The sequence below is a fragment of the Wallemia mellicola genome (genome assembly GCF_000263375.1).
Source record: "Wallemia mellicola CBS 633.66 unplaced genomic scaffold WALSEscaffold_10, whole genome shotgun sequence".
NCBI lineage: Eukaryota > Fungi > Basidiomycota > Wallemiomycetes > Wallemiales > Wallemiaceae > Wallemia > Wallemia mellicola.
Genome location: NW_006531967.1, coordinates 48,807 through 72,275, shown reverse-complemented (window position 1 = coordinate 72,275; position 23,469 = coordinate 48,807). Strand labels below are relative to the sequence as shown.

At 38.6% G+C, this 23,469-nt stretch overlaps 8 protein-coding genes and 1 non-coding gene across 9 annotated transcripts; 3 read left to right on the top strand and 6 right to left on the bottom strand.

Annotated features, from left to right (window-relative positions):
* Positions 1-726: 726 nt before the first annotated feature.
* On the bottom strand, positions 727-1,600 carry WALSEDRAFT_32616 (hypothetical protein). The gene is made up of 2 exons (XM_006958386.1): positions 1,274-1,600; positions 727-1,227 (listed from the first exon to the last, which is right to left on the bottom strand). The coding sequence occupies exon 2, from the start codon at positions 1,224-1,226 to the stop codon at positions 1,011-1,013; it is 216 nt and encodes a 71-aa protein (XP_006958448.1). The 5' UTR covers position 1,227; positions 1,274-1,600; the 3' UTR covers positions 727-1,010.
* Positions 1,601-1,652: 52 nt separating this feature from the next.
* WALSEDRAFT_46040 (hypothetical protein) lies at positions 1,653-2,910 on the bottom strand. The gene is made up of 4 exons (XM_006958385.1): positions 2,369-2,910; positions 2,267-2,320; positions 2,023-2,220; positions 1,653-1,975 (listed from the first exon to the last, which is right to left on the bottom strand). Exons 1-4 carry the CDS (start codon positions 2,579-2,581, stop codon positions 1,682-1,684), a joined length of 759 nt encoding a protein of 252 aa, XP_006958447.1. The 5' UTR covers positions 2,582-2,910; the 3' UTR covers positions 1,653-1,681.
* WALSEDRAFT_60416 (kynureninase) lies at positions 1,653-4,147 on the top strand. The gene is made up of 6 exons (XM_006958384.1): positions 1,653-1,977; positions 2,025-2,320; positions 2,369-2,731; positions 2,780-2,965; positions 3,014-3,147; positions 3,193-4,147. Exons 3-6 carry the CDS (start codon positions 2,605-2,607, stop codon positions 4,087-4,089), a joined length of 1,344 nt encoding a protein of 447 aa, XP_006958446.1. The 5' UTR covers positions 1,653-1,977; positions 2,025-2,320; positions 2,369-2,604; the 3' UTR covers positions 4,090-4,147.
* WALSEDRAFT_60414 (alpha/beta-hydrolase) lies at positions 4,118-5,544 on the top strand. The gene is made up of 8 exons (XM_006958383.1): positions 4,118-4,354; positions 4,406-4,410; positions 4,451-4,534; positions 4,582-4,681; positions 4,725-4,737; positions 4,784-4,954; positions 5,001-5,126; positions 5,176-5,544. Exons 1-8 carry the CDS (start codon positions 4,130-4,132, stop codon positions 5,493-5,495), a joined length of 1,044 nt encoding a protein of 347 aa, XP_006958445.1. The 5' UTR covers positions 4,118-4,129; the 3' UTR covers positions 5,496-5,544.
* A 3,804-nt stretch (positions 5,545-9,348) lies between these two features.
* Positions 9,349-9,442, bottom strand: WALSEDRAFT_t49. The gene has a single exon. It is a non-coding gene; the product is annotated as a tRNA-Ile (tRNA).
* A 225-nt stretch (positions 9,443-9,667) lies between these two features.
* WALSEDRAFT_60413 (hypothetical protein) lies at positions 9,668-13,162 on the bottom strand. The gene is made up of 3 exons (XM_006958382.1): positions 12,987-13,162; positions 12,001-12,941; positions 9,668-11,952 (listed from the first exon to the last, which is right to left on the bottom strand). The coding sequence occupies exons 2-3, from the start codon at positions 12,836-12,838 to the stop codon at positions 10,172-10,174; spliced, it is 2,619 nt and encodes an 872-aa protein (XP_006958444.1). The 5' UTR covers positions 12,839-12,941; positions 12,987-13,162; the 3' UTR covers positions 9,668-10,171.
* Positions 13,163-15,190: 2,028 nt separating this feature from the next.
* On the top strand, positions 15,191-16,721 carry WALSEDRAFT_57497 (hypothetical protein). The gene is made up of 4 exons (XM_006958381.1): positions 15,191-15,514; positions 15,559-15,732; positions 15,780-16,006; positions 16,050-16,721. The coding sequence occupies exons 1-4, from the start codon at positions 15,507-15,509 to the stop codon at positions 16,625-16,627; spliced, it is 987 nt and encodes a 328-aa protein (XP_006958443.1). The 5' UTR covers positions 15,191-15,506; the 3' UTR covers positions 16,628-16,721.
* WALSEDRAFT_68991 (sterol-binding-like protein) lies at positions 16,690-17,389 on the bottom strand (the record flags this gene model as incomplete). The annotated part of the gene is made up of 6 exons (XM_006958380.1): positions 16,690-16,915; positions 16,967-17,030; positions 17,075-17,093; positions 17,139-17,191; positions 17,239-17,316; positions 17,360-17,389. 6 exons carry the CDS (start codon positions 17,387-17,389, stop codon positions 16,779-16,781), a joined length of 381 nt encoding a protein of 126 aa, XP_006958442.1. The 3' UTR covers positions 16,690-16,778.
* Positions 17,390-17,435: 46 nt separating this feature from the next.
* WALSEDRAFT_60412 (ARM repeat-containing protein) lies at positions 17,436-23,456 on the bottom strand. The gene is made up of 6 exons (XM_006958379.1): positions 23,164-23,456; positions 23,056-23,118; positions 21,133-23,007; positions 19,266-21,087; positions 18,325-19,218; positions 17,436-18,276 (listed from the first exon to the last, which is right to left on the bottom strand). Exons 3-6 carry the CDS (start codon positions 22,891-22,893, stop codon positions 17,486-17,488), a joined length of 5,268 nt encoding a protein of 1,755 aa, XP_006958441.1. The 5' UTR covers positions 22,894-23,007; positions 23,056-23,118; positions 23,164-23,456; the 3' UTR covers positions 17,436-17,485.
* Between the last annotated feature and the right edge of the window lie 13 nt (positions 23,457-23,469).

The window sequence follows — 23,469 nt, the reverse complement described above, 5'->3', positions numbered from 1 at the left end:
TTTCATATTTGCGAGTCTTTCCTGCATGAATAATAGCTGAGTCTGGGAACAAAGGAACAAGCGAACTATTATTGCGGACTGAGGTGGTTGTTAGGCTACTCTATTCGCAGAAGGCACATACTATTGAATGGTAATTCAGTCACCAATGCACGAGCGATTCTTTCCTCTTCGCGAAACCATGAGCGTTCACTGCATTGCGCCTTTTCACTGAGTGATGTTTAGTTATTCACGAGTTAATAAAATCTCTCACATTTCCATATTTTCAACGTAGTTGTCACGTGATTGTTTGATTTCCTATGGACATTAATTGCCTATTTATCAATTTAAATCGATCTCACATTATCAAACAACTCAATTCTTGCATCAATCATGAGTCTCCTGCGTTTGAGTGGTCTTGGATTCTGAGGAATCGAAGTTAATGGTGAGGATAGTCCAGCTTGAGCATTATCTTCTTCTCTAGTATTCTGTACGACTTTATCAATGTCTCAACAATTGCTAAATCTCACATACTTCACCTCCTACGACCTGCTCAGGATGATTCGAAAGGTCACCAGCTGATAGTCTAGTAATGCGTCAAATTCCATCTTAAAACATTCTCCACTCACTCAAAATTAAAGAAATTATCTCCAAGAGGTCCTTCTTTCCCAGCTTGAGCAACATCATCAAAAAAATCGCGTGGTATGTTGTCAATCGGCATTCCCCAATCGTCAGTAGTTCTCGCAATTCGCTTGGAAGGTGGCTTATCTTGCACGAAATGTTGTGATACAGACTGATCGAATTGTTGAGGCATTTCTGTACTTAATATTACGGGATCAAAAGCGTGGCTGGAAGCACTCCAGTCCATAGCAATAAGCGGATCGAATAGATATTCTTGCTGAACTGGACGTGCTCTACCTATTTCACTCGAATGACTGTCATAGCCAGTCAATGAAGCCAGGTAGCTATCCTCGAATAAAATTACGTCATTATTGATATCCTGAGGGAGGCAAAATTTGTAGTAAAAGAAGAGATCAGAGAATACCTACCATATCAGCTAATTCAAGACGTAAATCGAGGCCTTGGACATCATCAGGCCCGTGAAGCCGGTTCACATCAAGAGTGATATGTTCAGCTCGAGCACGATCATGTAGTAGATTTACACGTTCACCTTTGCTCCTGTTGTCGATACTTGCAGTAGCTTTGACAAGATTATTGTGTACTTGTTGTACATCGTGATGGAAGAACATGGTACGTTTGTCGTATATCCTAACAATGCCAATTAATAAATTTGAAGAAAGACGCAAAGCTAATGGTTCAGGTGGATTTTGTAGTGTTTGACAGAAGCTTGGTATCGAAAAATTCAGTATATCCTTCTTTGAAAGCTTTTTGAAGCTTGTGAGGTTTGTTCTTCGTGTTTTTAATGCAGCTGATAGTGTATATCAAGATACATACCTCGTTGATAACGTAGCAGCTATCCACGCGAGGCCATAACCATTTCTCCTTGATGTAAGTAGCTCAGTACTGGACGATATCAGTGAAGCTGTAGAATGGTAGAATAGAGGGCATACTTCCAGAACTGAATGTCATATTGAACGCGTTTACAAATAGATAGATATACCCTTACCATCTCTAAATAAATGCAAACTACGCGTCGTCGTTTGAAATGAAGTGTAACGGTGAAAATTATTTATACAGGTACAAATTATTGGGAGTTCGTTGATGGAGATGTCGCTCCATTAGCTGTAGCCAGTTGCCATGCAGGTATTTGCGGTTTGCCTATTTGTATAGACGAGCTTGGTGACGTTGCACCTGTGTTCTGCCTTGATGAGATGAGAGATTTGAGAGATTTAAGCTCAGATTGTAAGTCAGAAAGGGTGTTAGATTGAGATTGTTGCTGTGATTCAACTAGTTTCGGTATTTGAGCTTTTATGTCTGCAATTTCCCTGACGACACCATCAATTTCAGTTCTTGAACGCTTTTCGTTTGATTTTATGGACTGTATTGTAGTCAGTAAACTAAGGCATTATATATATATATTTATACCTCTATTGCTCTCTCTATCTCCACGACTGTCTCGTTTACCTTCTCCTGTTGACCAACGAGAGAATCCTTGATAGCGGCTGTGTCAGTACGTAATTCATTTATTGTAGATTCCGCCTGGTCGAATTTGCTATTCAAGGCCTCTAGATCTGACTCGTACTGTGTCGACGTAGGTGGTTGCAAATGAGGCCATAAGTATCTCTAAGGTATATTATAAGGGAAACACACAATACTAAGAAATACCCACCCTAGCCAATGTACCTATACCGTATACCAAGCCACCGGATACAACGGCCATTATCTAAGTAACCGATGAGTGAGCTACTAAGTAGATTGTCGTATTACCCACAAAATAGTCTCTCCAGTCTCTCTCTAGTTGATAACCAGGCTGCTGTGCCAAATAAATATTACGGCGATTGTTGTTGGCACTCGCTAATGCGGTATTGATCTCAGCCTCAGTCAAGCCCTTAGATTGTAAGAATTGCAGTCTAGACTCTAAACTGGTTGATTGTGTGTTAGAATCATTCAAGAAATCAATCGCTGACTGTATTTTATCTGACATCTTCGCCGTTGTTATTAACCTTGATGAGTGTCACTATAGACTACTTTAAGGGGATTGAAGATATAAAAGATGAAAAGCACTACAAATTACTTGACGATTTGGATAGTTTAAGCAATTTTAAGAACGAATTCCACACTCCAGCCAAAGATGGTAATCTAGCTTCACACATCTTGTTACTCTCCTAATAAGACTCAATAGATGGTCAGATTATTTACCTATGCGGTAACTCGCTTGGTTTAATGCCGAAACGCACTCAGAATCTTCTCATTGAGGAGTTAGACGTTTGGAAATCTCACGCTGTACAGGGACACTTTGATCACCCGCATAACAGACCATGGAAGAGCTGTGATGAACTTGTCAAACCTAGTTTAGGACGCCTCGTCGGTGAGCATTACTATGTACCCATAACGTCATCCTAAACACTTAACAAAGGCGCGAAACCGGATGAAGTCGTCGCTATGGGCCAGCTAACTTCTAACCTACACAAACTTCTCATCAGTTTTTACAAGCCAACCGAGAAACGTTACAAGATCGTCTATGAGGATAATGCATTCCCAAGCGACAACGTACGTACCCTCATGCGATATCGTCTCAACTAAAAGACATATTAGTATGCTCTACAATCGCATGCCCGTTTACACAACATCAATCCAGATGATGCACTCGTCAGAGTAAAACCAAGAGCGGGTGAATCTACTTTGAGAACTCAGGATATACTCCAAACTTTAGATGAGCATGATGATAGCATCGCCTTGGTAATGTTCAGCGGGGTTCAATTCTACACAGGTCAATTTTTTGATATCGGTCACATTACAAGCCATGCTAAATCAAAAGGCGCTGTCGTTGGTTGGGATCTCGCTCATGCCGTTGGAAATGTCCCATTGAAACTTCATGAGTGGGGTGTTGACTTTGCAGTGTGGTGTAGCTACAAATACCTCAATAGTTCGCCTGGTGGTATCGCTGGTATATTCATTCACGAGTTGCTGACACAAACGCATATTCAAGTAGATCATAAGAGGATGGAAGGATGGTGGGGACATGATCCAGAGACCAGATTCGAAATGGGACCACATTTTACCCCCTCTACTGGAGCATCAGCCTGGATGGTCAGTAATACGCCTGTGCTTACACTCACTGCACTCTACGCATCTCTCCAAATCTTCGATGAGGCAGGCATAGATAACTTGAGAGCTAAAAGCATTATGTTGACAGGTTACATGGAGAGACTCCTGAAAAGTTCAAACCACTATACAGATAACGATCAACTTGATCACAAGCAGTTTACAATAATCACACCAAGCAATGTAGACGAAAGAGGTGCGCAGCTCTCGCTCAAGTTTAATAAAGACTACATGCTATTTTACAATGAGCAACTGCAACTGAATGGCGTAATTGGTGATGACCGTAAACCTGAGGTGATCAGATTGGCACCAATACCACTGTACAACAGCTTCAAAGAAGTCTACGACGCAGTTAGTATTTTGGAGAGGATTATGGATGAATTTTAACTATAGTTTTGTATCATTTACTTTTTGACTGATATCATTGATGGGCGTACTCAGTAAAGCACACAAATATCTGGTGTGGTTTGGAGCTGCATATGTTACTGTTCTTATTTCGCTCGTACATCCACTCGTTCAACAGGAATTACTCTATCTCCGCAATGTAAGAATGGTCGATGAGTCGACGCTATCAAACCCAGCAGCCTTTGGGCTATCGCCTTACAGTACGTTGAATGTAAAGCTAAACACGTCCGATGGAGAGCATCTTGGTAGATTATCTTATATTTCTTGTGTATCAACTAATCTGAGTTCTAGGTGCATGGCATGGTGAGCTTATACGTCCAATAAAAGCTAATATCTAATACCTGCAAGTATTGCCAAAATCTCTCGTCAAATTTGATGGCAGTATAGAAGAACAGCTTATCGAGGATGCCTTCAGGTCACATCTGACGTCGGTCATGATCTTCTATTCAAATACGACATCCTGACATTCATTAGGGTTATTTTTGCACACGGTAACGCAGCAACTCGTGCGATGCAGGGCAGAGTCGCAACAGTCAACCAACTCTCAACAAAGTTAGATGCAAATGTTATAGCAGTAAGTATTCAGTTATGCACAACTAAATAGCTAAGTCCCTTAGTTTGACTATCGTGGTATGTTTGTTTTATATCAAAGTATAAAGTGCTGACATCGGTAAAGGTTTTGGTGATTCTACGGGGTTACCTTCGGAAGATGGCCTAACTTTGGATGCATCGGCTGCATACGAATATGCTATCAGTAGGGGCGCTGTACCAGAAAACATTGTCCTCCTTGGCCAGTCACTCGGCACAGGTGTTATGAGCAATTTCGCGAAGAAGCTCTCTGATCAAGGTGAATATGCGTCTTTATATTTGGATTGTTCCTGAAATAAATGCAGGTGTACGAGTCCGTGCTGTTGTTCTCGCAGCTCCTTTCTCGTCTATATCCAAGTTACTTGAGACGTACAAAATAGGTGGCTTATTCCCACTCTTTAGCCCAATGAGGTCGCTCCCACAAATTCGAGGTAGGTTTCCCACTTTAAGTCAATTTATATTCATACAAACACTGCTTAGACTACTTGTTCACATTTTTAAAACACAAGTATAACACAATGGAGAATATTCAATCGATATCATCTGCTATTCTAATCGCGCATTCGAAAGATGACCTCGAAATACCCCTTGACCACTCACTATCACTCTTTAAAAGCCAGCCTGGCGAAGTTGCGACACGTACCATAACAACGTTAACAAATCAACAATGGGGTGTTTACAATTACATAAATCATCCGTTCAAGAGAGCTTTCCTTATTACTGAGAACGGTGGTCATAATAACGTTGTTTCGTCTGAAGGCTTTGCTGAGGTTGTCCAAAATTTTATAACAAAAGTATAATGTTCTAAATATGATGCATTTAAATAACTATTCTCATCATTTGTCTTGACTTTAATTCGTGTTTTACGTTCTGTTGACATGACGCAGACACACACTCTAATACTTTTATAGCTTTGAGGAGGATAAAAATAGCATGTAAATATGGTATTACTAAGCTTATTTTATTAAATAGCACATAATCCTCTTTGCACTCGCTATGTAGAATGCATTCTTTTTCTCTAAACTATGATCCAGATCTACAATTTATGAAGGAAAAGTGACATGACCTTGTATAAAAATCAGTCGCTTTATTGGAATATCTTTAAGTAGGTGAATATAGTCAATGCACTCTATGATATCGTGATGCTACTTTGAGAACTACAATCGCACCGTAGTATAAAATATACTATTTCAACATCACAACAAATATTGTAATCAAGGAATAGAAATACATGCTATTTGTTAGAATCATCTATTTCCGAGTTTTAAGATGTCTCGAATCATACATACGTAATGTTTAGGTAGGCAAATTAGATTCGTGAAGATACGCACATCAGTTAAATGTAATGCAGTTCCTGCGTTTCCCAATTTCAAATTAGTATTCTCATTGATCTGGAGTTCACTCAGGGATACTGAAAAATCAAATGGGTGATGATGTTGTTCTATGCTATAGCATTACTCCAGAAAGATCTTAATTTTTATACTTATGCATTGATTCCCATTCATATCTTTCATTGTTTAATAAGACGACCACTTAAGCATTTAATCATTCCTATCAATATGTTGAAAAAAGGTAGTGTTACAGATATTAAAATACTTACCCAATGGTGTGGAAATGAGATCAGAAATTAGTTGTAAGATTTCAAAATCTCGTAAGAAATAGATATACGAGGTTCTGGATAATTATTAATAGTATTCACCCATATCTACATGGTGATGCATCGAGATATTTGGTTGGAAAAGATGGAGACAACAAATACCCTTTAAACACACAAGTTACACCACTAACTATTACAGTTAACATTACCCTTGAAGGGCTCGTTTTGGATTCAGTATGTCTTGTAAGGGTCAGCTGGTTTTGACGCAGGTAATCAATCATTACGTGCAGTTATGATATCCACCGGAAGATCACATATATTACAATACCTACATCTTTCCCTTGGGTTAGGTATTAAGCTCTGGAATCTTATCGTAAAGTTCATCTCTGATCGTACAACTCGATTAATTCACCAGTCAAACTCACTGTAATCGATTAGACTACACGGTTACAATTTGTAAGCAAGAAAAATGATAGAAAAGATAGCTGAGGAAAGGACAAATTATAACTAATATATTTATTACTTCGTATCAATCTTAAACACGCTCATGGTGCTTAAAGAATAATTACAATTACAATTACAATTATAGAGTACAATATAGAGGCTCAGGTAGTCATTTGGATTTTCGCATCATGCATTAAATGGAAGACACCAAAAATAAAAATATTACCACAAAATTTCGCAGGACGCGTATACGACGATCAGGAACAGAAGTGCAATAGTAAGACAATGTTACGCATTACACGTCGATTGTACTCAACAAGTCAACCAAGTCAATCAAGCCAACCAGCGGAATCTCGCTGGCAACTAAGCTATGGCAACGAAGTGGAATAATAATGGTAACCAGGAACGTCACTACCTTAAAATAAAAAAATAAAAATGGGACCATGAAACAATGAACAATGATGATGAAAGATGTACTAAAATAACTAAAATTGTACAATATATATTCATCAATATTTTCTCTCTTATATGTTTAAACAACCACGGTACCTTTCGAATGCACACACACCCTCCTATCATCTTTACAACGAGCACACATGTTCACTTTGGGTCATTAAAGTGTTTAATTCTATGGTAGCTTCTATCTCTTGTCTGTTAGTTATTCTTGTCTGAAAATACAGTAGAATGGCATACACTGGATATTTGAGAGCGCCGACTAAGTATATGCTGACGAATTGTGGTAAATTAATTCCTGAAGTGTTATTTAGAATATTGTATCATAATGATTTAGCTTCAATTATCGAGATCATCGTATGCGCAAGCAACAGTTGGCAGACGTTGATATTAATAACTTGATAAAAAAAAACTGAGATTACAATGTTTTACAAAATACGTGCACTCTTTCTACATATGCTTCCAAATTTATGGAGTTTGGTACTCATCATTGCCAAGCGCTATCTTTTGATGGTTCATTTGATATATACTATACTGCAGATGGTTGTGCGATCTCACAATCACTTTTTAAAATAGAACGTATAGAAAGAACTTAATCCTACTGTTTAATTATTCTAAAACGCCTGTTGATTTACATTTCAACGTCGATGAAATGAAAAAAATGAAAACAAAACAGGATGACAGTAATACTGTTGTAGTATAAATTGCCATCTCAGAAGCAAGATAAAATGTATAAAATAGTATATTAATATATATTACAATTAAATGTTTTAATATTGTAAAATTTATTTGGAAGTCTCGTTGGTTTATCACTACGATGTTTATTAATATTAAGCGATTTATAAGAAGCTTAATTTTACCAGAAACAGGCTCTAGTTTAGATATTACCCACCACAACGCCTTTCTGGTTAACTTCAGAATCTTGCTTTTAAACAGTGATGACGTATCTATAGATTCTTCAATCTGCCAGTCCGACACATCTCAATATGATCGCAAAGTATTCTTGGATAGTTATGAGATCTGATGGTTACCGGTGTATTCGCACTTTGCTTCGCTATCATAACTACTGGAAGTAGAATAATATCAGTGATATTGAAGATAATGCCTACTTATGAAAGAGGAGATATATTAAAATAATTGTCTTCTGAAAGTGTCTTGTGTTTTTATATCGCTTCTAGACGTATGAGGTTTCTATCAACGCTATTCATTTAGTCACGCATAGGCGTATAGAGTTAAAGATGAGATGAGTAACACACGCACGAGTAATTCACAGGTGGGCTGCATACTACGCAGTCGATTATGCGTGTGATTGTATCAATGTCACCCCTTCAAGGAAGACAACGAAGTCACCATCAACAGACCCAATACAGTGACCTAAAATTTCAACTAACTAAATCGTCCGTATCATCATCATTCCCTCAGTAGTGACAACACACTACATCCATTTTAAAGCTGGACTAGTTAGAAACTCAAATACCATTATTAACTATATGATCGCTCGGCAAACATTATGGATTGCAAAGGTACTATATTGAGTTCAACGGCAGTTACGATCTAAAAGCTATAACGGTTATCACCGTAGTACAGTTTACTCAGGGAAAGCAATAAATGGAGGAGAATCACTACACTGGAGAATGTTGGAAGACATAGCCGATCCGACGAAGCTGAGGGAAATACACACTATGTAGACTGGAAGGTTCGATAGTCGAAATTATATAGCAATAAAAGAACTCAGTTATCCACATTCTGAATTGTACTACCAAGACTATATGAGTTGATTGGCCCAACTTTGCCAAGAACTGTTAATGTTGGTAATTAACATAATTATACACATACACTCCTGCCAATTCTATTGACTTGAACATACCACCCTGCAAAATATTCTGGGTTGGATGTTCTGAGCTTAGTTTAACATTCGTTAGTGCAGTATTCATTTACACAAGCTAAAACTGCCAACATCGTCTAATCATAATCAGTAGAAACTACTAGGCTCTTTACACCTTTGATTTCCAACTTCTCATATAGCAGTTGCAATATTGATTAGGATTTGAATACCCTACATACGCTTTATCAAACTAGCCAGCCGCCAAGCTTATCTCACTGTTAATAAAAATATATAAGAAGTAGTAAAAAAAAACGCCCAAATATTGGGAAATAAATGGTCACTGCAGGGCTCGAACCTGCGACTTTGGAGTATCCTCAGCGATATTTCGCATATTAGCTCCACACTCTAACCAACTGAGTTAAGCGACCGTTGTATCATTCTGCGAATTACGTATGTACAAACCGTATAAACACAAATTGCAAATTTTAATATTTTGGAAATTTACGACGTCACACTTCACGCACTGTCAGAATACCGATACAGAGCTGGACATACAGCATCATTTAATAACTAGCGACAAAAAGGGAGAAGCAATTACGCACAGATACTCGGGCGACAACAATGGATACGGGCAAGAGAAACGGATGTACGGCCAACAACAATGATATTCGGGCAACAATGAAAACTATATAAGAAATCATATCTTGTACCAAAAACGCCATCTACTTAAGATCACATTATACTTAATACCTTTCAACCAATAATAAAGCGCGTTTGATATCTACAGACCAACACGCACAAGCTCCACAAACCCTTTAAGCGTTTTTTAACCTGTAATTGAGGACCTTCCCAGGATATGCCGCGGTTCGGCACAACTGTGAACATTTGCGAAAGCGGAAATCATCAAGATATTTTACGACACTAGCCAAGAAATACCTCAGGCCAATTCAACGTCCATTCAAATCCTCGTATACGATGCATTAATGGATGCAGTTAAACGTAACATCGTCTAAGCCCTATCTATACCTGGATCATACCAGTACCAAAGTACGATAATAATTTAGACTTATTGTAAGGTATTTAAATACGAAATACATTCTTTGGTAAATCAGAAGTTAATAATTTACATTGAACGTAAATGTGCTGAATTTTCCATATTAATCTGATTCAGACATTTCTTGATAATATATTGGTATTTTAAAGACGTGAAATCGATGTCCATCTTTACCTTTACCTGCAAATGCATTTGAGAATCTGTAACTATCAGGTATATGCTCCTCGTCCATGAAGGTATACCAATCAAATTGCGGATGATAACTTTCATCTGTATCATATAATTTAAACTTTGCAACTTGAAGTTCCGTGTCAGTTACTGTTCCATGACTGATCCTTGCGTAGGCTATTTTCCGCATAGACCTATACCCAATATATTCACACCATCTCCGTCTATCTAGTGGCTCTATGTCTAGCATCCTGCCATCTTCAAATAGAATACCGTAAGGTGCGGGCCGCTTTTGATGAGGTGTGGTTACCAAATAACCCAGGAAGAGCGCAGGTTCGGGATAAGTTGTATTTAAGATACGTGCAATTTCAGTGGTTTGTAATTCTCGATCTAAAGGCGACTCCTCTTGACCGTTATGTGATATCAAAACATTAACTATATTCCCATACAAGTCTAATTTGGCAGATATTGCCGGAGCTAACTCACCCTGTGGAGATGGTAAAAGGTGATGTTGCGACTCTTTAATTGGAAACTTGGACAGTAAAACGGCACCCCACGTGTGTTTGTGACTAGGTGGTCCATAATCAACGTAATAGCCGAGGTCCTCGGCTATGAATTGAGCCAAATTTCTATTACCAAAGACGACACTCTGTAGCTCAGTCTCCAATAAGCCAAGCACGTCAACTTCAGCTTCCCGAATAAGGTCTCGCATTCTTATCTGACTATCCCACATTTCGTCATCCATACCAAAATGTACAGTCCATATTCCGCTTGTTAAAATCCCATCTTGAGTATGATATGGTTGTGGTACTACTGAATTATTTATGCGATTCAGTAGTATGAAATGGGCAGCACATATTATTCCAACAAGCAAAAGCTTCGTATAGCGTTTAAATGCTTTATCGTTATCTCCATAGGTGATATTAAATGTGGTTCGCGAAGTTGTCAGCCATATGAATGCTAGTGCAGTGAAGATAACGACATGAGTACGTTCCCTTAGTAAGAATCCCAATGGAACAAACTCATACGCTACTGTAAACGTATGGGCAACTATTAGCAAAGTGTAGGTCCCGAATACAGCTAACATAGTTCTGCCCGGAGCACAATGTTTTATATTCCATATCATTACTGGGCCTAGTGATGGAAGATAAATGGAAAATCCAAATGCTCCACTTGCACTAAGCCAGTCATCGCAGATATAACACAGTGTTATACAGCAAGTACCAAATAAATGCCAGATGTTTGATATGGCGAGATATTCAGGAGACATTATGCCAATAGCAAATCCAACAATAATCATTGAGGAATTGTACATCGGATGAGGACCGTTAGATGGAAACCCAGTCCAACTCCAACTAAGTAGTGTTGACGGATCGGATAAGAAGGTATGTAACGCCCAAATATAACTACCTAAGCTAGCTCCAATAATCAAACATCTATTGGATCTTTTTTGTGTTGATATTGGCGAAGTGCAATAATCGGATCCATAACACCTGCGAATCAGGAGTGCAATAAAAGCCATTACCAAACCTGTCTTGATATAACCACCATTTGTGTCATTAACGATAGGCCAGAAAGGGTTATTTGAATGCGCAAGTAGCTTGAGGGTAGAATGTAGCAACAGTCCGAGCATAAATGTTATCACTTGTTGTCTGTCGCGACTTCTATACCAATCGGAAGCAATAGAGATAGATTGAGCGATCACAGCCATAGACACTTTATATAGGTTAGTTAACTGCGTTAATCTATAGAGTCAACGCTTACCACTGACTAGTTTTAATACTGGAAATTCCAGCTTCGATGCAAATAAACCTAAGAAAGAAACTAATGTCAAGACAGTCTTACCATCTCGAGATGAAGCAAAAAGTGCTAGTTCTTCAATACCGATAAGTCCTGCAGAAAGTGTGACAAGCATGAGACCTTCTTGACCCGCAAAACTAAGTGACCAAACACTGTAGTAGAAAATACATAAAGGTAGTGCAGTAAAATTAGTCCACCAGACGAGCGATAACATCGTATCTGCCATAAAAGTGAGGTAAATGACTTTACTCGATTGCTTAATATATTTGTTGGGCATCTTGTTAACTTCTCGTGGTGTCTTTGCTGGTATATCCTCTTTCAACATTACTTTCTCAGACTCTCGGTGATCTTTGCCCATTGGAATGTTGTTTATATTGAGTACCGTGCCTCTGCTTGAGTCAGATATATAAATATGTGTATCTTCCAGATCAAAGAGAGACATTGAATCAAAGAGTATGTCGGCTATGATCAATCCCCATTCAAAGAAAGCATAGTAAGTGTACGCGCCGGCAATTCTCCTATTTTTGTGTAGAAAATAGATGTAAAACATAGGGAGAAGACTGAGAATAAAGTATAATGATAACAACTGCCTAGTTTTACGTATAAGCGAGTTCTGTGTTAGATAAGAGCCAAAGGGCATATAAATAACATTCGCTAGTATGTATATCAGCATAAACATGTCATGGATTGTTCCATTGTCCGTGCTAGTAATGTAAACGAAACCACCACAGCTGAATGTCCTAACCAATCCAAGCATTGCGTGAGTGTTAGCAGCTGGTTTAGAAGTTTCCATATTCTTCATCCAACTCAGAAAAACTATTAAAAAACGTGGACATGCTGTAGTAGCGATAAGCAGTTGGAATATCGATCGTTCAGGATAAAAATCGCCTATGGTAGAGGATACACTAGATATATAATGAGAATATTGCTATTAGAATTTGATCTCTAACCTTGGAAACCACTCTACTGGATACCTAGCGACTGAGTTACGGCATAACTTTTGATAGTGATAGTAAATACCGACTACCAAAGCTGAAGTGAATGCAAATAGACTCAAAATAGTGTGAGCTGCTGCTATACTCCGACCGGAGATTGATTTATGAGGGATGATAACCTCATTAGTCGCACTCATTGATGTCACTGTCAAAGATAAAGGAATTTCTGACAGCATGGTTTTATCTTTATAATATTTTAGTAGAAAATACACGATATGCAATGTGATTGTTATTTGTAGCTGATTTATAGCTCATGATAAGAAAATCATAATAGACTTCTGGTAGTGTTACATCTTCAGGATATTCTGCATCTATCAAGTCACCAAATATACCGCCCAATTTCTTCTTCAGTTTATGAATACCTTTCTCTGACCGTGCTTGTTGTGCAGATAGACCATCAAAAAGGACAAGAGCATCTTCATCATAACAGTATACCGGGAGTATGTCACCTCTCTCGTCTTCTAAAAGCAAACTGAGGTGATACTTATGATTGACGTATGCGCTTTGATCGCATTCTTTACAAACGAGATCATGCGTTCCCAGTCTAGTCAACGTCAGTTTCGGATAAAAATTTGGAAGTTGACTTACAATGTCTCGCATCCAGTGCAAGTGGCTTTAGCCCAATCTGCAATAGGTGGCGCATAATCTATAACGCGTGCTTTTACATGGTATTTGTTCGGGATTTCCTGAGTATTTCTTATGGTATTAAGCGGCGTCACCTTAGTAGGCTGCTTAATGTTAAGTATGGTTTTTCCTTGCTGGTGTAAAAGTGAGGATTTAGCTGGCGTCTTCTGTAGTTGTGACATTCTTATAGCTGGTGAGACCTGACCAACAGCATCATCTATACTTTCTATGTTTTCTTCTGTAACTTGATTGATAGGTTCATTATCTAGTTTCTGACGCTTGGCTGGGGTCTCAATAGTTGAATTCACTATTTGAGAACTTCCTGGGATACCTGAGGATGGCACATTGGTAACTTGTGTGTTCATGAACTCGGGTAATCCAATATCCTGGTCGTACTCTTGCCTACGTCTAGACAGATAATTAGTATAGGGACTAAATACTCATATTGATACCCACGTCAGCAAGTCTGTAAGTCTCTCATCAGTTTCAGGTAGACGATGAATGTTTATTCTCCCAAAATCACTTCCGAGGTTGCCCTCCAGAAAGCCAGGATTCATTTTTGGACGGATATTGTTGAAAAATACGAAGTTACCTGCAGTAATATGATTTGCAGCAGTTCTTTGTTGATCGTACAATGATATTTTGATGACTCTGTGTCCATGTATACTCAAGCTGGTTTCTTTAACCTTCTCATTTTGCGTATAATCTGTCACAAGCATTTCCAAAGCACCTGGAGGAGGCAAATCTTCGACAAAAAGTACCTAAAGGGATCAGAAAACGTGAGTAAACAATAAGAGACCCTACTTCAGCTACCAGGTTGCAGAATACTTTCTCCTGCATTTGACTAAGAGTAACAGTTTTCCGACCACCGGTGTTAGTGGGAAGGATAACATCTGGATTGATAAGCTTCCACCATTTACTTAAATCATCCAAATATTGAGCTTCTTCGGGACAAATTGGAGGGTCAAGCGCCACAGATGTCTTTATGCGTCTTGCTACGGGGTCAAATATTGCCCATGTATGATCGCCTTTGCGTCCAACTGCCTGAATTTTGTTAGAATAGCGTTGCAGCTTGTGACTAGTCAAATAATCGTAATATGAGAACAGTATACACCCACAAATGCTTGCCTAATCAAAATGATGCAATTTGGTTTACATTCTGGTATATTCGTAGAGCTTTCACTGAATATATTGAGACGTATTGCTTTCGATGAATCTGGGGCTGATGGGTCGCAGACGATCACATTCAAATAGAAGTCTTGATTTGTTAAATGATGTCACTATAAAGTTTGTTACCTACCGCCACTTCTAGACCTGCCATTTCCTGCAATACCAGCTACTACACCTATGAGATTCTTATAAATACCATGGAATCCATCGTTAATCAATTTGTTGAATGCTATATATTCGATTGACTATGTATGGTTGAGATATCGAGGTGATAGACGAGGGGTAGACTCACTGGTGTACTAATACCCGCGGACATATTCCTGATTTTCTCTTCCTCGCGCATACGCGCTTCTTTAAGCCTGAATCTTCCTTCAGATGCCGTAGAAGGACCATTCTTTGTTGATTGAATTGTATCGCCAGATTTGTTAATGTAAGTAGATATTGAGGATGTAGATGGTACTTGGTTATGCTGTTTGCGCTCTTTCTTTCTCCTCTTTCGCTCTTGACGTAGTTCATCTTGCATAGCTGCTGTACGTATAGGACGATCTGGTAGTGCAGACGTACTGGGAAGAGATATCTTTGGTGTACTCTGAGTAGGCGTTGCTGTTGCGCGTTGCTTTTCCGGTGTACCAAACCAATCAGACATCGTAGTTGAACTTAGAGATAGACGATCACTATCAAATGAATAAGTAAGAGAAGACATACATACAAGACTAACATAACACTGAACTAGGCGTAAAATAGAAGATGCACTCACTAGATTAGATAAAGCGTTCCAATCAGAGGATTCTGTGAAAGCTGAGAGTTCTAAGCGGACGAAGAAGCCAAAGATACCCGCAGAGCTGGAAGAGAGACTGCGGTGGTTTACTATGACCCATAATCTACAATCAAGGAGGTCAAAATCAACGTCAGTCCGTTTCTATCGCCCACATTCCCATACTAAACGTCTACAAGTGATCTTCTGAAGAAGAAAGAGCAATCTGATTTATTCAGCTTTCATAATTTCATATTACGATTACAATCATTTTCTCTTAGAACGTACACTTCAAAACCCATTGAACTATCACCACCAGCGGTTGCATTAAGAGGCTGGCAGCACGATGAAGCACACAGGAATAGGATACTGTGTTCCAGGTGTAAAGTGGGTTTTATCGTAGATCTTTCTGGTAGTCAAGCGAACTGTACGTCACTATCACCTCATATACCAATCTAACATATGACTAGCCTATCAAAAACTCATCGATACATACGTGGAAGCAATAGAATCTAAACACACTTCTCATTGTCCTTGGAAATACCAGCAATGCGCATCTTCAACCTATAGGATACATGAACTATCACTACCACCAAATCTGGCTGCAAATGTAATAGCAGAAAGAGCTCGTAAAATAGATTCCAACTTGAATTTCAGTATTAGAGTCAAGCATCCACTATCAAATGAACAAGTTCAATCGCTTTTCAATGCTATGCCAGAACCAAAACCTAGTGAAGACGCCACTATACTGGCTATCTATGGCTGGGAGTATAAATCGACAATATCTAGTTCAAGCTACTTGCTAACATCCGAATTAGACGTAGCTAACGTATCTGTGAAACCGGAAAAGGTTTTTGACGTCGTTCGGGAGCACAGATTCTATGCGCCGCAACTCATGCCAGCAAATGAAGGCAGTAAAAATACGGGGGTAGAGGCTCTACTAGCTTTGATAACTCGAAGGGGCCGCAAGAAAGAAATTCAAGAGTCTATGATAGTAAATTCAGTATCTGTGGGTAGCAATACAGCTACAGTTTCATTACTAATTTAGAGTAGCGAAAAGAGATGCTTGAGAACGTGAAGGGTCTGTTGAACGGACATAAAAGCTGAAACACAAAAAGTTGCTTATGTCAATTCACTTAAAATACAACAATACATTATATTTCGTAATAATCGTCAAGGATATCTCTCGTAGGGTGAGCTCAGAGCTTAGAAGTATTCTGCTTGAGTATGCCATCGAGTTTGGTAGCTAACATCATGTTACCTTTGACTTTGAGTTTACCTGTCATGAAAGCCTTCTGACCGTTGATTGTACCTCCTGCTAAGTTCTTGAAAACGTCTGGGAGTTGTTAATGGTGCTATATGGGTCTATATGAGCTATATATCCCACCTTCATCAAGAGTGAGTATTGCGTCGGCTTTCGTTTTTGCTTTTCCTTTGTAAACCTCACCTTTCTACAACTAATGAGCTATGTGCCAATATGGTCCCGCTAACTCACATCCTTAAGATCAATAGTCCTATTATATCAGATTACCGATGTGGGGCCTATATCGGCTACTTACCAGGCAGATTCACCGGATTTGTTCTTCAGATGAAGCTCGAATACAGCATTTGTCTGGTTATTGATTGAATTATTATCTGTATACTGATATCAGAGCCTACCTTCTTGATTTGTGATTTTCTGTCAGTTTCAGGGGCTTTACTGAGGTTCTCGCCCAGCTTAGCAAGGATAGCACTGGACTGTAGGGTTTTAGAATTTTGTCTGCCTCATAAAATCACTCACTGGAAACTTGGAATCTGTGATTTCGGTCATCGTGTGGGAAAGAAAACAATCTGACAAAGAATAACAATTATCGGTCAAATTCTAAAATAACAAAATCGATTATAATGATTTACACATTAAGCTAGATTATGAGAAACTTTTTAGGGATATCGATGGTTGCGATTTGCTATTGGATGCCTCATTGACATTGACGCCAGTTTGTTTGAGTACAGTATCTCTCATTGTTGCTTCCAATACCTTTCTGTCCTCTCCGTCTATCCTAGCCGTTGCAGCTTTGAAAGCTAAAGCATCTTTACTTGCCATACTGAGCAAACAATTTGATGCTGCATCTTTGGAATCAGTTCCACTTATCTTTTTCACACATGCAGGGATGATATTATTATATAACTGAGCTTCCTGGCCAATCAAACTATCATTTTTGATGATTGCAGTGAAAAATGCGAATACTTCATCAGGAAGTTCTTCTATCATACTCTTCTGCACGAGTTTCTTTAAGAGGTAAACAGTAGCATAACGTAACACTTTCAATTCACTTGGTTCTGATAGTTTGTTGAAGCTTCCAAGCACGACTCCAGTCATTCCTTCATGTTCTTTGTCATTTGAAAGAAGACAGTCACAGAGAATATCGCAACAATGCTCGACAACTTCCTTTGAGAGACTAATATGATCAGGTGTTGATACTAAGAGTGATACTATGGCTAACAGATTGTATTTCCGTTTAGCGGAAATAGCTGGTCCTTCCCTCAATTTGATTTCATCAATTGTCTGAAGAGAGAATGATATAAAGCCATGAATTGTTTTCTTTAGAACGCTGAGGTTATCACCAGTGAAATCACTTGCATGATCTAATACTACTTTCAAACAAGGCGAGAGTACAGCAGCTATATGGATTGAACCGTCTTCGCGTTTCAAAAGCTCTGTAAATTTATCAACACGTAATTCATAACATCAAATAAGTCACTTACCAGCGTACTTGTGGAGGACCACAGCGAATAATTCCACCCTTGTGGTTGCAGCTAATGAATCGCTTACATCCAGATAGGTAATAAAAGCAGATTTGGCAACGTATGCTTTATGTTCCATGCTCCAATTCAGAACGCTCGAATTTTCATCAAGACACCCACTCAATATCAAGTAAATCAGTTGTAAACACCTTGTGACCTTTGATTTCTTTGGAAGACTCTTTCCGAATTGAGAATCAGGACTTGACGGTATTTCAATATTATCGACAAGCTTTCCATCATAGAATTTAGACATTTTGCCTAACAGTCCTAGTATTTTACCACGTATTTGGAATGGTGATTTAATGGTTAATTTCCATACTAACTCGAGTAGCTCCTCAAAAAAGTTGTCCTCTAAAATCCAATAGTCAGAACCAGGCGTTTTGATTAGCATTCCAATAGTATTAAGTGCGATTAATGCATTTGGAATATTTTCATATTCAGTTACCAAAGTAGAGAAGGCCAATCCATAGATAATTTGAAATTGAACACCACTTTTCTTTGCTCCATCAATGCAAATAAACTCCTTCGCTAATTCAGGTTTCTTATCAAGAGATGTGACGAATGCATTGAGGATTTTCATCCAATTTTGATCGTAGTAAGGCAACAGTATCTGTTGAACAAGAACGTCATCATTGGCAGTATTCTCGCGAATCTCAGCGTAATTTTCAATGATTTCGGCCCATAAAGGAATCAATTCAAACCAGAATGGCTCAAAGACCTCTCCCAGATGTGGTCTGATAGGATATGCTGCGACTAGTTCAGCCCACGCCGTCAGAGTTGATACTCTCAACATCTTCTTCGCTGTAATACACAGGTTTTTCATCTCACCAATTTGTATGGATGTATTAGAAGGGTCTGTAAGTCTTTGTGAGCACCACTTATAGATTAGAACACTCACTCACCTTTAAATTGTGATAATGTACCTGAGAGGAGCTTTAAGATTCTTCCCATTTTTGATACATCCTTCACTATTCCACTCCTCACATATGTTGCACAAACTTGTATAGCGAGCGCAAGAATGTCAGGTGTTGAATCCTGGCCAAATGCAGGAGTAATCGCTGCAGTGATTGGTGCTTGATGTTGTTCCAACAGACTGGCATCATTATCATGACTGTCTCTAAACTCAGCGAAAACTTCAATGACATCTCGAAGAATGATTAACCCTTTGATTCTAATAGCCTCAACTCTAGATGTAGATGCAATGAACGCTAATTTAATTAGTTCTGCAACACGTCCTTGAAGACTTCTAGCAGCTACACTAGGATTGTTCGCATCCTTTGATGTCTTATTGCCCAAAAGGTGATGAACGCATTCCAAAGCGAATAACTGAGTTTGCCAACTAGATAAACTCCTAACATCTTCTTCCTCACCAGCGCCTAAGCCTTGAACCTCTTCGTCGGCGTCTTTATTATCTTGCTTATTGATACCCTTTGTATTGTTTGAAGCACCTGCTTTTGTAAAAACTTTCTGGCAAATACTCAACCATCCTTGCGCATTAATTTCGGCTGTTTGCCTCAACCAACTTAGAAGAAGAAGTTTAATACCATCGTGACCTGGTTCTTGATCGAGAAGTCCGAATAGATTTTCCGCAAGACTATCCCCACCAATTTGTGAAATTTCTTTGACATATTTCTGTGCTATCTGATACAAACCATTAACTGCAGAATTCTGAATACTCTTGTTAGAAGATTTCAAAGCACTCTGGAATGTTTTTAAAAGCAAAGGTATATCAGTATGTTTAGGTGCAAACATTGCAAATTGTTGAAGAGACTTCAAAGCCTTCTCTTTAACCACATTGTCCTTTTCTTTCATCATTTGTTTTACTAATAAGAATAGCAATTCTCTTACTTCCGTCATTTCATTTAGTTCAGGACCCAGAATGCCGATTATAGCATCAAGAATGGAGCATAGTACTTTGTATAATGTATATTCTGATCTAATATTGTTACTTATTATTGTTTGACCACCTTCAGGTTCGTGTGACTCCCAATTGAATATACTTGCAAGTAAACCTAATGTACGCGTGATGTATGGACTGAACGCCGACCCGGCTGCCTCAACTATTGTTTGAAATGCCTCTAATGAATAATAATGAACTTCAGGATGCGAATCTGAAGATAATGATGTCAAAATGTCCACGATCGTATTAAGTAAAGGACCAGCTGCTAAACTACCAACCTGCTTGTATATTGCACTAAGCGTTATTGCGCTACCGCATCTAATTGATGGTGCACGATTGTTTACAATCAAATCCATGTAATATCTCGACTGGGATGTCAGGAATGTTCTATCTGCTGTTAGAGCAATAAGCTTCCCCAGTGCTTCTGCACCAAGGCGCCTCAATGAAGCTTCATCATTGACGATAGCATATTCGAATAATTCTTGTAAGGTATTGCGTATAGGGGCTACATTAAGCACTGTCCGTAACTTGAGCGTTTTGCCATTGTTTAAAAATCCGACAATAGCTACTAGAGTATTAACGAGTATGGATAATTTGCGACCAGGATTACGATCTAATTTAGGGTTTTTAACTGATGCTCTAACGCTGTCAAACAGTCTAACCATAGACGTTGAATCTAAATCGGTCAATCGTAATGCAAAGAGAGTGATTGAAGCGTCAACTACCCCGGTAGCTGGTGCCGAACGTGACGTTGTCAATGAATCATTTACTTCCCATAAATTAAGTATGTCATGCTCATAAGCAGTAGGTGAAGGTCTGCGTAACTATATAAAATGTTAGGGTAAAGTTCCTATTATATCTAAACGCACCTCTTTGAGAAGCATCTCAGATATTCCATCATTTCTTTCCAAATTTGCAACTTCATGTAAGCTAGTCAAACCATAGCCGTATCCATCGCCAACATTCCAAATAGATGCAAAGGAACCTGTATTAGAAGCTATAGTAGCTTGAGCGGCAGATCCTGCGTATCTATTCGAATCGCCAAACTCATTAAAAGCAGCCTCAACCAAGCTTGTTAGCGAATCGGTTTGTGTTCCAATATCTAAATATACGGCACATTGAAATATACGTCTTCTTATTAGTATATCTCTATCCAAAAGACCGATATTAGGATGTGCACATGCCCCTGATGGAATTTGGTCATTCAACAAGTCCATGTGTGCACTATTGAAAGCAATCGAAAATGTCAAGGAGTTTATCAACATATTCGTAAACTTTCTAGACAAATCCATTGTCAATAGCTCAGATGCGTTGAACTTTAAGAACGCCAGTAAAGCACTTAAAGCGCATTCTCTAATATGAGACAAAAAGGTCCACTCAATTTGAGTTTTTGGTGAGGAGGCCTGTAGATCTACTTTACTTAGCGAGTTACGCCATAGCAACAGCAGTTGATTCAAGATTGATGACGTGAATTGAGGTCCAATTGACATTAAAGAATCAATGAGTATCCACGCAACTTGTATATGGATCGAAGCCTGGTCAAATTCACATTCCCCGCTTAACTTTAACAAACTTTGCGATAATTCGAAGACTTTGTGTGGTATTTCAATTGGAGTATTCAAAGGTCTTTGTTTGAACAAGCCTATAAGACTGCTGACAGCACAAGCATAGCCTATTGAGTTGAAGGCGACGTTAGACGCTGCATTAGGAGTTCTCAAATGCGACAATTTCTTTTCAAGCAAATCTAAAATCTTGCTAAGTGATGGCTCCAAAAAGGTTGGACATAGGTAATGGAATTGACGAAATAGTCTAGATGTAGCTACTTGTACACTGAATGCAGGATGTGCGATTAACTTGAACATTACATCAGGAAGCTTATCTTGGGACTGAATAGGTACACTTCCAAGTTGGTCAAGTAATCCAACAGTTTCCTCAATGGCAACAACAAGGGAGTTGTCTGAATATCCAAATTGAGTCGGTGAACTTACTGAAGTCTTGCTGAGAACACCATCAAGCAACACATTCATCGCGATTACTTGGCCTTGCTCACTAAGCAGGGTTTTCCCTATGGTGTCTCTAAAGATTAAAATCAAAGACGATCTGATGGTAAGAAGGTCGCTATTCCTGTTGAAGTTTGATTCCATTAAGTTGCATATTAAGTGATTGACGATTAATTGATAGTTATGTTCAACCCAACTGGATCCCATTATTAAAAAAAGTCTTGCGTAAACTTCTAAGACGATTAATTTGATCTTTCTCTGGCCCTTCGTGAACACAGGAGAGAGGATTTTAAGCATTTCATCTGTACTCATCAACCCAACAGCAGGTGCATTGGCAGATTCATCATTATCATTATCATCTTTGTCAGCCTTCTTTTGCGTCTGTCTTTTTGCTAATAACTTTGACTGCTGAGGTTGTTGTTTAATTTTAAATTGTGTAGATGCTAACAACTGTGCGACGAGTTCAGTATGATATTGTCTCGTATGCTGGTCAACAACTTCAGCAGCTTTTACGCAAGTGTTAGCAAAATATTCGATGTCTTGGTTGCTGGAAAGATACTGGGTATATAAACTGAGATTGAGAAGGCATATTGTTGAAACTCTTTGAATTGGATAAGACTTGTCAGTCATGTAATTCTTCAAACATTTTAATAGATCTTTAATTCTATTATCCTTGAGAATACTAGGGGAAGTTGCGATTATCTTTGCGATAACTAAACCAGAGTGAAAGCGAAGATGACAAGTCTATTAGTAATGAATAAATGGCGTCGTTGGCAAAATGTTTAAACTTACGAGGTTTGTATTTCTGAGATATTTCAATGAGATATCATATAAATCCACACTAGCTGATGAGAACTGGGATATTATTTAGAGATAAGACATTATATTAAGCTAGCATACCTTTCCCGAGTTGTTTGAAATGACTTCACCCAAAATAAAGAAGATTGACGCCTTGACTTTGTTGTTTAGATTGTTGTGGATTACTTTCGATAATAACTCGTTCACTACGGTAGTAATACCATTATTGTCTAAATTCAAAGCTAATTTTAAGGTTAAATTCCTAATTAACCGTCCCGTTGGGTATATATCTCCCGTATTCACTAATATCTCAACTAGCGTATCGACGGTAATGCTATCTAAAGAATTTAAATATTTTATTAAATAGATATTCCCGTAGTTAGATTTCAGCTTTTCTTTATCAATCTC